At 39.4% G+C, this 14,353-nt stretch overlaps 1 protein-coding gene across 7 annotated transcripts in view; it reads left to right on the top strand.

Moving 5' to 3' along the window:
- Positions 1-14,353, top strand: part of esrrga (estrogen-related receptor gamma a) — a 145,088-nt gene extending 130,735 nt beyond the window's left edge. For all 7 annotated transcript variants that reach the window (XM_081605312.1, XM_008405749.3, XM_081605310.1 and 4 more), the window contains 3 exons: positions 4,689-4,795; positions 4,879-5,041; positions 8,605-14,353. In XM_081605312.1, coding sequence (XP_081461438.1) covers positions 4,689-4,795; positions 4,879-5,041; positions 8,605-8,849 — 515 coding nt within the window. In that variant the 3' untranslated portion in view covers positions 8,850-14,353. The remainder of the gene's footprint in view (positions 1-4,688; positions 4,796-4,878; positions 5,042-8,604) is intronic.

Genomic DNA, 14,353 nt, shown 5'->3' with positions numbered 1-14,353 from the left:
AAGACCTTAAAGAGTATCCAAGCCTTTGTTTATCATCCCGTAGCCTGAAGTGTTCCACTTTGACCTTTGAAAACTGTAAAAAAAAAAAAAAAAAAAAAAAAAAAAAACTTGTAAAGCCATCACATTTGGTGTCAACGTATGAAAATATTAGCACATGTAAATGATGGCAGATCCTCACACTGTTGGGAATATAAACAAACCAAATACCACCAACATTTCAACTATTGATGGAAAAAATAAGCTTAACCAATTTTTATCCTCGGATGTAAGACACAATATAGGTTTTTGATGTGTAGAAGATTCATACCCCAGTAAAACATATTACACTTATCTTTCCGCAGCAATGTTGGCCTATTTTATCTAACCTAAAGTCTCACAGTGGGATTAAGTTGGAAGTTGGCTCATTTTGATTAGATGTAGCCCAGCAGCACTGATTTGACCTGCTTCTCTGCTGGCAGCACATCGGCCATGTGCACACGTTTACACAAAATGTATGGTATAGAGGTTTTATCCACCATGGAGGGCCATGAATAAACTACGCTAAAACCACTGAGACAAAACTGTCCAACTGATGTGCATCATAGAGTTGGTGAACAAAGTAGGATGCCCTATGATGGTCTGTGTATGTTTGTGGCTTTTTAATATCAGCTTGCAATTAACAATGTGGACAAATATGTATTGACGTGAATAAACCATAAAAATGAAGAAAATAAAACAGTTTACATTTGTGACTTCGTAAACATAACTATAAAACATATGTCTTCCGCTTAATGTTAAAATAGAATATTCCAACTTTTATTCCCATTGAAAATGGCTAACGTTGCACACAATTATTTCACTTCAGATGCACATAATAAAAACATCAGTTAGTATTTTGTAATGCATTCCATTTTAGGCTCATATGCTAATCGCTACTGAGCAATGAAGGCCACGATAAGATCAAGAAGGCCTTTAAAAGGATGGATGCAGCAGTTTGAGAGTTTGGAAATGAACCTGAAGAGGTCTCAAAAGTATTTGGAAAATTTCCTTAGGCCAATACCAGAGACATCATGTAATCACAAAATACACATCACTTAAGGTGAGATGCTTCTTGTGTCCTAACTTTTCTTCAAACAGATTTTGTTGCAGTTAAGTCTCTTTCTTTTCAACATAAGAAATCGATTCAACATCGAGATGAGGACATTTGTTAATAAAGACCCGGAGGACATCAACATAAGCCATGACAAAGAATTTGTTGATGGAGTGTTGATGTCCTTGGTGTTGACATCATCACCCTCTTGTTTGCTTTTCCTAAAGAATAAAGGTCAAACTGCTGACCTAGAAATTTGCTAGTTGTATTACAGCAGGTGTTAATAACAGTGATCAGATCCCCATCGCAGCACCTGCTTCATTATGCTACACACACACACAGATACACACACAAATGTATTTGTTGATGCAACAGTTATCACACGCCAGTATAGCACGCTCATACATACGCTGAATCGCATTTATGTGTTCATAAGCATCAATCGCTTCTCGCTGGTTCCCGTTTGCCCTGTAACCACACAAAAACAAATATAGGGCTCCGAGATATGTGTGTTTGTGTGCATCTGCGAGGCAACTGGAGCGTGAGAGAGGGCTATCCTGTAGGTGTGTGTGCGTGTGTGTGTGTCTGAGCCCGGCTGTTGTGCGGTCTCCGGTGTAAACGTGCAGTCAGGACTCATTTGGCAGACAAACAGGCCGCAGGGTGGCTGGGGAATCAACGTGCGTTTCCTTGTGTGTGTGCGTGTTTGTTTTCATGTGGCTATCTGATGGAGAAAAGTGAAAAGAAAAGAGAAAGAGAGCACAAGAGCAAGCAGAGGAGGTTAAGTTTGCATGACTGCACCGTAGCCCCTTTCTGTCAGACGCCGTGTGGCACATGCACAGAGAAACACACGCACACACACACACACATACACATCGTTACGCACTTACGGTAAAAAAATATATACTAAAACTCATGAAAAGGCACAAAACAAGCAACATTCCACGATTTCTGCTTCCAGACAGAGCTATAATTGGCTGCTCTCACCGAACAGCTGCATAAACTTCTCATAAATCTCCACATTTCAGTCGTTTTAATGTACGCTGCTCCACATACAACTAAGCAACTGAAAATAAGTTCAAAGCAGCTTTGCTGCACACGTTACAACAACCTTACAACCCACTCACACCTCCTAACTCAGTATGAGATGCCTTATCAACAATGGGCAGAAAGAAAATGTAATTAGAACCAAATAAGGAACCTTCTTTTGTCAATTGAAATCACAGGTATGAAAGAAAGGTCTCCACCCCTCCCACCTCCACCATCAGCTCTCCTCCCACCACCTCCCCCCGCCCCCACTTTTACTTTCTTCTCTCCTCCATCGCTCTCGCTCTCTCTCTCTCATACTTTCCCTCCCTCCATCAATACCCCTCTCTCTCCATCATCAGCACTAAATTCCCATTGATGTTTCTTTTCTTCTGCTGTATCGATCGCTTCATGAGAAGGAGGGGAGGAAAGGTGGAAGAGAAGAAGGGAGAGATGGTGTTATCTGTTAATTAATTTGTCCTGAAGCCGGCCGCCTATTAATCAGACAGATAAGAGGCATTGGATGGCTGAACGGCGCAGACAGGCTGGTGAGGCAGAGAGAGGGAGAGGCACACACACACACGCACATGCACATGCAAAGACTCATGTATGGGCATTTTGTGTATGGAAAAAAATAGAAGAAGCCAGCACCATGCAAGTGTAGCGTTGTTTATTATTTACTACGCTCAAGATATACAAATCTTCATAGAGTAGTTGCAACATAAAGACGCCTCATCCTGATGAAAATCCTTGATGTGACTCAAAAAGAAAAGCTGCACTTTCAGCTCAATAAATTAATTACACGGTTTTAATTATTGGTCTTTATTTGCATGCTGTGTGTGTGTGTGTGTGTGTGTGTGTGTGTGTGTGTGTGTGCGTGCGTGTGTGTGTGTGTGTGTGTGTGTGTGTGTGTGTGTGTGTGTGTGTGCGTGGGCGTGTGTGTGTGTGTGTGCGTGGGCGTACATGTGTGCACTTTATCTGTAATTAAGAGGAATGTGTTTGTCAATGACCACATTCACAACCCCACTTATCATGCAGATGATTTTTGATGAAGTAAACAATTTTTGTCCCTATAATAGTCGTGTTTATTTGAATTTGCGTGCCACGTTTTGTAATCGGGACCTCAAATACCTCACTTTTGAGTGTGAAAAGGTTGTTTTTTGTTGTTGTTTTTTTTTTTTTGCAAGGCACTATATTTTGATTGTGTGTGTGTTCTTTTAAAATGAAATATTTCTTGAAAGTTGCACAACACCAAAGAACATTACAATCAACACTAGCTTCCAGCTTTGCCTTAATGAGGCACCTGTCCCCAATACACAAACTCCAAGTAATATATCCAGCATCTCAAGAGGAGGCCCATTGCAGCAGATGTTGCTAAAGTTATATCTGCCTTCTCATCTGCCTGTTTTCTTGGCAGGATGCTCTATTCCAACACACACACACACACGCACACACACATTCACACACAAATGAACAAACTGGGGGAAGTGGCTCTGCAATGAGGTCTGACAGGTGCGCTCTCATGGTCCACTGTCGCTGCATTCTCTATGAAGGTTTGCACTCATGAAGAAGCAGCCATGTAGGCAGACAGGCAGGTGTGAATGGACAGGTGTGTGAGGAAGGGACAGCTGTGAGGAGAGGTGTGAGTGGGCAGGTGTTCCATTAAAGAGAAATAAAAAGGAAAAGACGGAGCGTGAGTTTCATAGAAAAGTAAGACAATTACAAAAAAAATGTAAATAAAAACATAAGGATCCAGACCATAATTAGAAATAATATTTAAGCATTTAAATGGACAAGACGCATGAAAATGGAGCAAAGAAGAAGAAAAGAACAAACAGATGAGATCAGTCAAAGAAAGACAGACTCGGATATAAAAGCACAGGCAGTGGTGAAAAAGACAGATCTCCAAATGAAAGGACATGGATTGACCACTAAAGAAACCAGCAGTTTTAAGGCCGTAGCAGCAATTAGTGTGTGTTTTGAGTAGCGCTGCAGTGATGTCCAGCATTGATCCATGGAGGCTGTGGCAGGCTGAGATAAGGCTTACCATCCCCCAGGGAATAGCCCTGAGCGAAGGGGACAGAGGAAGTGGAAGAGGAGGAGCAGGAGGAGGAGGAGGAGGAGAACTGGAAGGAGGATTCTGGTCAAGTTAATGGATGAAGGGTAAAACCGAAAGATAGAAAGGAGTTGACCCCTTTATCCTGTCCTTTGAATATCTTCCTTACTTTGTAGTTTAACTTTTGATTACTTCTTGTAATCTATGGATTTGGTTACAGCAGTATTACTAATAAGTAAAAGGTAATCCAGTCTTGGAGTATATTTCAATGTTTTGAAAAAGTGTTATTTTCTAAAAACAAACCAAAAAAATCTGCAATATGTTTTTATTCTCTCCTTCCCAAAAACATTCATTCTACACTTAATTTATGTTGAAACTTCATACGAACCTCAATGCGAGTTTGCTAAAATTCAAGATGCATAAAACATTAGTATTTGACTCAAAATGACAGAAATAAAAACCAGCAAACAAACATAAAAGAAGAAGTTGATCAATTTCCCTTCCTAATGTTCATCTTTTACACGTGTCACTTTTCTCCAGGCTTCTCCACGCTGTCTCTGGCAGACCAGATGAGTCTACTGCAGAGCGCATGGATGGAGATCTTGATTTTGCGCGTTGTGTATCGCTCACTCTCCTTTGAAGACAAAGTAGGAGGCTTCGCTTTTTCTTGCTCACATGAAATTGACAGATTCCAATCTAAGTTGTGTCGTTTTTCCTTGCTCCTTTACAGCTGGTGTATGCTGAGGACTACATAATGGACGAGGACCAGTCGAAACTAGCTGGCCTTCTGGACCTGAACAACGCCATTCTTCAGCTGGTCAAGAAATATAAGTCTATGAAGCTGGAGAAGGAGGAATTCGTCACTCTCAAGGCTATCGCGCTGGCCAACTCAGGTTTGAAACTGTTCACTCGTAGCTGTTTTTCTCTCTCTGCGCCCTGACGTCTGTCTGCTGAGAGCGAGTTAATCCCAGGAATCCAGTTTATTCCCGTGGGGCTCATTTAGGATGAAACACCAGAGCCTGATTTCAATACCATACATACAAACACACAAAACAACACCTCTGTGCATGTTTGATGGAGTATGCTTACACATAAGGGGATGGATTTTGTTGTTGTTGTTGTCAAGTTTACCACTTCCACTGTAACTGTCACCCACATTTGTCTTGTCATACTCCAGTTGTCACAAGTGCCGCTCAGGCCCACACATATTTTATGCATGCATACTCACAGGGGGTGTAGTACAAACATGCACAGACGTGTTCAATCTGAATTCAACCCCCCAAACAAAGTGGCAATCCCTTTTATAATTAGCATAGTCGTCTCTTCAGATGCCTGTTAAATAAAGTAAAATCATTAGGCTCCCGAATCTGTCGATAAAGGCCCGTCTCTGATGTGTCCAGCTGCATCGACAGCTGACTGACACACACGCGCTGCCTCACGCACACACCTTCTTCCTCTCGTGACCCGTCTTTTGAACTTTGTCTTGGAAGCCAGCCAGCTCTTCAGTACTCTTTAATTACAAGGGGGAAGCTGTCAATACAATGTGTTTAAATGGGAGAATGTACTGCAAGCGCTTTCAATGGGTGAAGTAGAACCCCTTTTGTATGTGTCAGTCTTCATCTGTGCTCACCAACAAACCAAACATTTACACATAAATTTATAAACTAGGGTGTTTTTCATTCATCTTTCTGACATGGTAATCAAAGGAAACATATATAAAAATCAGGAATGTGAATCTAAAAGTAATTTGAAATAGTTCTCTTTAACAGACAGAGTGCACTGGTTTAAAAATCAGTGCACTCTGGGTGCTGTGTTTTCCAGTAGACTTTCTGTGAAATTCTCCTATTTGTCACATCTTGGGTGCATCTGTGCTTCCTTACCAAATGGTTTTTATACACTTTACTTTTAAAATATGTGGAATTTAATCTAAAAAAGTAGTTGATGTTGGAGACAAGGATGATTTCGGTGCCCTGCGTCTTAATTCGATTCAGTTCATTTGTACATTGGCAATTTACGACAAACATCAAATCAAACATTAATCAAAAAAGCAAATTCAGACTGAAGGAGTCCTAAAAAAGCACCTACTTCTAGAGTCTAGTTGTATATTAGCGTGACTGTAATGACAGGCTGCTAAACTCTGCAGGAAGTTTTTTAAATTTCACCACTGATGTCTGTATACAGTAAGAACTTTGTATCTTTGCCCAGACTCTAACTGCACTCCGAGACAACAGAATGCTAGCATTAGCATTTTGAAGGGCACTGACACTAATTAATTCGCAGGATGCTAATCGTCTGCATTAATGAAGCCAAGCCTTAAGAAATGTTAGCAAACGTGCCCCACATGTAAAGAAAGCTAAACCGGCCATGGGAAACGGGAGGCACATGTGTGTGTGTGTGTGTGTGTGTGTGTGTGTGTGTGTGTGTGTGTGTGTGTGTGTGCGTGCGTGCGTGCGTGCGTGCGTGCGTGCGTGCGTGCGTGCGTGCGTGCGTGCGTGCGTGCGTGCGTGCGTGCGTGCGTGCGTGCGTGCGTGCGTGCGTGTGTGCGTGCGTGCGTGTGTGTGTGCTCCTGCTTGTGTTTTCCCTTGTTTATGTGTGAATTAGTTCCATGTTAACATGTTCACTTTTAACAGCCTTATGTGCTTGTGCTCATTAAAGTCTGCTGTTTTACTTGAGAGGCTACAGCAGGTCACGGCACAGGCAGAAGCCACGTCTATCAGCTTAAACTCTACACTAATAAAAATAATGTGAAACTCATTAAATTTCCATATAACTTCATCCCGATAAGTACTGGCTGCATATGAGGAGGGTCCTCACTTTAAATGAAACGATAAAGAAAAGTAGAATTGCTTTTTATTTTTTTTATGGAGTTTATTAATAGTACTCCTTTACTGACTTGTCAGCAGAAGCTATGTCCACATAACGAAATGTACGTTCACTTAATATTTGGCCTGAAATTATTCAAAAAATAATAATAAAATTTTGATCATACATTTACCTCGCTCACCTTTTTTTAATAAATTCATCCGCCTCCTCCTTTCTTTACATCCCCTAAAATTACAAAGAAACACAACAGCTGATCTCAACCCAAAAATATGATGGACTGAGCTTTCTATTGATCCCAAAGAAATCAGCCCGCTGACCGCTCTCCTCCTGCATACTGATGTATGTATTACCCTCCCTAAATTCAGCAATGCGTAATTCAGTGTGTTTGTGTGTGTCAATGCGCAAATCTATGTGTAAATGTCGACTCGTTTTGTCTCTTTGAGCATCATCGTTTTTATTCGTTTCCTCTGGTTTTTAATGTCAGTGATCAGGTTCCTTTTGTTTTATTCTCTTCTATTCTCGTATATTAAGTTGTTGTTTTTTTTAAGTCTTTACGATGTGTTTTTAAACTTGTGTGCATGTTAATGTGCCTCTAGTGAGTAAAAGCATAATATTATGTGGAAAGCTGGGTGTGGTATAAGTGCAGTGGCCATTGATAGTTGACTTGTAATTATTATTTAACATGCATGTAATCATTGATCAGTACATTGATCGGAGGCTGTGAGCCAAAGGCCAGCTCACATTAGGACTTTGCATCCCAAAGGGGCGATACGGAGCATTATTACTGAGACAATCTCATCCTTTACTGCTATACGTCCAAACACACCAAGAGAGCGTAGACGTGAGCAGCTGCAGATTTTTTCACACACACACACATACACACACACACAGAGAAACTATGTTTGCTGTTGCTGCATCTCTTCATCGTTTCAAGAATCTATCTCTTTTCTTATCCTCCCACTCGTCTTTTCACCTGTCCATTCATCACACCCACAGGCGCACCCTTCGCAGACATTGAGAAAACTAGTGTCTGGATTCATGTGATGGTAAAACTACAGCCATGTTTTTAGTTTTAGTAAGAAACAAGATGTGTGAAGGCTACTTAACATTAAAACAATGTCAGTTAATGTTTTTGTTTCAGTGCCACTAAAAATCTGATTTTTGACTAAATGCTTAATAATCTGTTTCATACAGATTTTTATTTCAATTTGACCGTTTTAAAGTCGCTCAAAAAATCATTTGAATTTCTATTTGCTTTTTAAGTCAGAAATATAAATCCCAGATTTTGTATTATACCATAAGCAGAGATCTGTTGATCATATGAATTCACATGTTTGCATAATTGCAAAAAAAACTGCGGGGAATGATTAGCAGTTATTTTATGGAATTAACAGCTCATAGGTAGGAAATGACGAAGAATTAAATCTCTTCATCGGGACTGATTAAAACAATTTGTCGACAGATTGCCAGTTTTCACAAATATTTGATGTATTTTTGCCACCAAAACCAGCAAGACCAGTTTTTTTTTTTTGTTTTTTTTTTCATTGTACCATTTTAGGCATCTCATCCCATGAAATGACAACGTATTGTCTTTATAATTTTATTCTGACATCGACTTTTCCTCTCTGTCCAGACTCCATGCACATTGAGGATGTGGATGCGGTACAGAAGCTCCAGGATGTGCTCCACGAGGCCCTGCAGGACTATGAGGCTTCCCAACACCAGGAGGATCCCCGCCGGGCCGGCAAGCTGCTTATGACTCTCCCCTTACTCCGTCAGACCTCCACCAAGGCTGTGCAGCATTTCTACAGCATCAAGCAGGATGGGAAGGTCCCAATGCACAAACTCTTCTTGGAGCTGCTGGAAGCCAAGGTCTGAGGGCGGGGACTGGACGGAAGGACAGATAGACGCCGGTCTGAGTGACTCGAGCTACATGTCAAACTTTGATCAACAACTTCGAATGACCTCTTGTTCTTTTACATGCAGATACTCCTATACTTGCAGACACAGACGTGCAAACACACACAGATATGTTCTTAAGAGCTGTTGGCTGACACATCCCCTGCAGAATCGATCAAAACCTGACACCTGAACCCTAAAGCACTAGTTGTTGACTTGAGGAGCGTTCACTGGAACCTTTTTTTGATGAAGACAGGGACAGGAGGACTCAACCCTACAAACGGCCAATGAAAGACGACAGGTCAGAACAGGCACTCCATGGCAGTTATGTAACAATTACCAGAAATTCAGATTGTGACAGAACATTTATGCATCAAATAACACTTAAAATGTTAATGAAAGACAACTGAGGAAACATAACAGACAATAAAACTCTCCACGTTAGTCCTGAAAGACTCTCAGACTATACCCACGTTTTCTTTCCACACTCCCATTCGATATAAAATAAATTTTTTTTAAAGTTCAACACGAACTGAGTGGGGGGGAGGGGGAGGGGGAATCAGTGCATAGAAAATACTGACATTTGTCGTAGGTGTACATGTACAGAGAAGTTTGGATGGATGGACTGAAAGAAAAGAAGAGGATATTTGCCCTGCCAAAGAATGGAACCACCCATTCAGAGGATGCCAGCAAACTTTACAGTCATAACCCCAATCTGTTCTGGTTTTAGGTGGTTTCCAGTCCTGGACCTAAAAAAAAAAAAAAAAAAAAAAGAAAGAAAGTTTGCCCTCTGCTTGTCAGTTTTTCTTACGGTTGTTGCTGGGTTAGAGCACCTAGGACCAGGAATGGAAACAAACACTTTAGACATTTTCTGGTTTTCCATGACTCCCTTTTTTCAGTAGCACCCGAGTAGCTTCTGCTTCATGAAGACGATTGATTCTAGTCAACCAAAATTGTCAGCTGTGTTTGTACTGTTGATGAAACTTAAGAGCGATTAAAAAAAAAAAAAAAAAGAAAAGGGCAGCTAGACAACATCTGTTGGCCTATAAGACTGCATTTGAGTCTTAACACTCGACTTGTGTTGATATTCAACACCATAATCAGACTTGTGAATCAAAACTGTCTTCCTAACAAAAACCTTTAAATAGTTCACATTTTCCTTGGAGGTAAATACTCTGTCATTCGCCCCTCTTGTGTTTGGATATTCGTTTGAAACATTCTTTAGCTGTTTGGGATCCGGGGTTGCAGCTCTCCACATACAGCATCAGTAGCAGTGTCACTCTCTCAGTGTGCCATTAGAAACGGTCTGGCCCAAGATCACCATCCACACTCCACAGTCTCGCCTCACTCCTGCACTCGTCACCCTAAAGTGTTCGCGACTTCCAGCTCATTTCTTGCGGCCGTGTCTCGTGACTCTCTCAAGAAATGTAGCAGAAGATTGAGACAGAAGGCAAATCAGCTGGAAAGGTTTGCTGATTAAACTAACTTAAGAACAACTGTTTTTGCTTTAAAATAACTTGTCTTTTTTTTTTTCCTCCTAAAAAAAAAATCATAATGGTAATACCAATATAAGTGTAAATATTTTCATCCTGTATATGACGTATATCCCAGCTTTGTTTTAAATTTAAAAATGATCTTCTCACAACCGAGTAAGTCAATGTCTTTTCTTTTATTTCCATCAGCCTGACCACTGTCAACATTATCACATATATGTAACAAATATCACAAGTAATAATGTGTTAACAATTCAGTTTGTCTTAAAAACTCTGAGCAATAGTGGTTTTTAATAGGGGGACGAAGGGCATTTGGACGAAGTCTGCAATATTAACATTTTGTGCCAGTCTCAAATTTGGGGAAAAGATGTATTCAATGGAAAAAAAAAAAATGCTGCTTTTCTTTCTCTGTAAAACTTGTTATAAGCTGTTGGAAGACACTCGACTCTAAATTTGGTAAAGACTGTTAGCTGCAGGCAGTATGGACCAGCAATAGGATAATTCAGATTAAAGTCGCTACATAAAATGTTCTCGTCATCTTTGTGGATAAAGTTGATCAGATTTAGGGAAGAGAGTTTGTTTGGGACTCACAAATAAAATATTTAGTTTATCAATTTGCACCAGTAGGAGGATGTATTTGGGTTCAGCTGTGAAACCTCATTAAATCAAAGTTTGTTTGGAAAAGCAACGGTGCTAACTAAATCAAAACATCCGTCTGATTGAATGCCGTGTTCATACCACTTCCTGTTTGCTTGCTGTCATAGACTGTATAAAAGTGGTTCTCAGAGGGTTGGCCCCTGTAACATCACCAGTTGATTTAAAGGGCTCTTTTGTGTTTCAACTCAAGTTCATCACATGATGCTTTGGTAATCATTCGAATTGCAATTAAAGCGTAATTATATAATAGTCATCAATGCTAAACTATAGAATTTGAATGTGAAAATTCTATGAAAACAAAGTTTTATGAGGTTACAAATACGATGTAAAGATTTTGATATGAACCCTCTTCGCCATTGGAAATTAGATTTCTTTGGCTTGACAGTCGATCCTTATACAGTCTATGCTAGCTGGCTTCTTTCTTGTTAATGGACGGTTAAATCGAAAGTAAAACTAACAGGATCAGAAGGAGTGAAGATAATAAAAAGAGGCATCCAGACAAAAGGGAATGGAAGAGTTTATCAAATGCATTTCTACTAATATTTATTAACGTGCCTCCTTCCTGTCTGGCTAACTACCTAATTAGCTTGTGACTCGTCTTTTAAATCTGCCTCATTAGCTTGTGTATAAACTGGACTGTTAAGGCCTTTCCGAATAGTAATTTAAGATGTGAATATCTATCTAAGCTAAACTGTAGCTTTAAATGGCTTAAAATGAGGAACACGTTTTTATGGCAGTAATCCTCATGTATTTTGTTAACTGTAAAGAACATATTTCATGTTTAAAGTCACATAGTTTCTCTTGAAGAAAGAATCGGAAAAGGGTGGGAGACCGTTGGGTTTTACAGTTGAAGCATACATAACAGGTAGACAGTTGACATTTACTTCTTTTTTTTTTTGTTTGTTTTGTTTTTACTGTATGTAATTTTTAAAGCCAAATAAGAATGCCAAAATATCTATTGTAGATGACACTGTAATCTAATGTAAAATTGCAACATTTCACAGCTGAGGAGTGCAGCAATTTAAGTGTAGTTGACCTCTAACAACACATGTCCTGTATCAACCATCAATATTTTTAGTAAGGGGCATTTCCTCTACCTTCTTTAACCCTGCTGTATATTGTAAATTATGCAGATTATAATTCTAACATAATACATTTTATTGTTAAAACAAAAAAAAATCAAGAAAAACGAATGGGGGCGGGGGGGGAACAATGTAGTTCAGCCTGTGCGTTTCATGTTTGCTGTTTTTTCTGTCAAGAAAAAGAGTTCTCTCTCTTTGATCAGCTTCCGTTTGTAAATCGTCTATGATTTCATTCTTTTCTCCTCTGTTGAGTCTTTTTAAGATGTTGCTGTGTACTTTATCTTGTGGTGATTTGTGCTGTGTGCTTCTTCTTCTTTAGACAACAGAGTAGAGTAGAGGCCATGTCGTTTGTCTTTCTGTCTATCAGTACTTTGGGGTCTGGGCACTGGAGTTGCTAAAAATGAACCAAACATGACATAAGGCTCTTTAACTTGGCTACCACGATCAAATTACAGCATTCATCTCTACCCAGCTATACATAATTAAATATCAAATATCTAAATGAAGAAACTGATCATTTGTGTAACATTCCTGTAGAATAAAATATTCTGTATATCTTTAGGTAAATAAAGCTGAAATAAAAGGACATTTGAGTAATTCGTAGGTGGCACTTTTTTGATAAATTCACTGTACATATCTGCCCTCTGTAAAGCTCAGCTCAGCCATTATTTTTGCCGTTTCAAAAGAAAAATAAGAAAAACCAACAAAAAAATAATATTTTTTTTTTCTTTCCCTAATAAAGAAACCCAATTATCTTCTCCAAAACATCCATGACATTGTGGACACATGGTACAGTCCAGTAAAATTAAACTCCAAAATACATATTTAAAATCACACCATCACCAACATTGCCATCTGTTGTTTTAAGAGAGTAAAATTAGCAGAACACAGATAAACGATTTATATGTTAAGCTCTGAATATAAGAGTTGATTTTTCCTGTTTTGGTTGTAAATTCTAATATGTCTGACCACTGTCCCCCTGCAAATTGTGTTGAATACTCTCCACTGTACATTATACCGAACAAAGGATGGAAGATTGGTGCTCTCTTCCAACTGTTCTTTGTCTTTTTGTTGCTGTTTTTATTTATTTGTCTCTTGTCATTAGTGTCCCTGTGAACTCCTGACCTATTCAACACACTGAAGGGTGTTTAAACTCTCCGAGGTGATGAACGCTGAACTGAGTCTGTGTGCTCAGAAATGGTTTACGCAGATGACACTTATTCCGGCCAGGGCCATTTTGGATGACTGAAAGAAATTATCCTCTGAACTCAGAGGCTTTGTCCAGGTTTTGATCTGACTTACCGCCACAATTTGTGTGGAGGGGAGCATTTTACCTTATGCACTTTTTTTGTTGTTAGGATTGAAGACAATGTAAGATGACGAAGCTAAAGTTGCACATTTCTTGTGTTACCTTGTATAGCCAAATGATGATATGTCTTTTTATTAGGATTCTGCATTTAGAAGTAATCTACAGTATTACAACCACCAAACCTGGTGTTTCCACAAGTAACAATCGAAGGATTGACTGTCTAGGGATTTTTCTGGTGGGCTTCTGATACCAAGAGTTTGACCAGTTTGCACTTTGGGTAACATCTTATTGCCCTCACTCGACGCAAATACTTCATTTTAGAAGAGTTTAAATGGAGCAAAGGGGAAACTGATTGACCCATAGTGGCCAGTCATGGCTGACTGTCCCCCTTGGCTCCACCTAAAATCTACAAAGACCAAAATTTAGCATCCTGCAGCTCTACAATATTTGTCATTTAGTTATATTTAATCCCAAAATGTAACTGCCACTTGTGCTGCAGCCTGTCTCCAGTCTGAATTTGCAAAAGTGGGAATATTTAACGGAGAGAGAAACTTTTGGGGGACAAAATAGATGCGCAAGGATAACCAGGCGCCTGAGTGGTGATGAATTACTGACAAGAGAAGACCGTCTAGTATTATTAAAAAACATGTCTGTAGATTTTAGATGTGCTTCACATCAATAAATAGAACAAAAAAAAAAAGAAAAACAATAACCTGTATATTTTTGTGACGTGTATCATACAAGTGTGCTCCAACAATAATGTTCATTTGTGTAAATGTATTTATTTCACATTGTATATATTGTTCATTGCAAAAAGAGAGACCTATGATTCTGTAACTTAAACTATTATGGGTTAAAACATTACGTGTTACTCCAAACTATGCCTTTCAGGATTATTACTGTAGAGCAATATCAATTAAAACCAGGCTTCCAGTTTTGAAA

This window comes from Poecilia reticulata, chromosome 3, assembly GCF_904066995.2.
Source record: "Poecilia reticulata chromosome 3, P_reticulata-male-v2, whole genome shotgun sequence".
NCBI lineage: Eukaryota > Metazoa > Chordata > Actinopteri > Cyprinodontiformes > Poeciliidae > Poecilia > Poecilia reticulata.
Note: the sequence above shows the minus strand (reverse complement) of the source record. Positions and strands in the feature narration are given on the sequence as shown.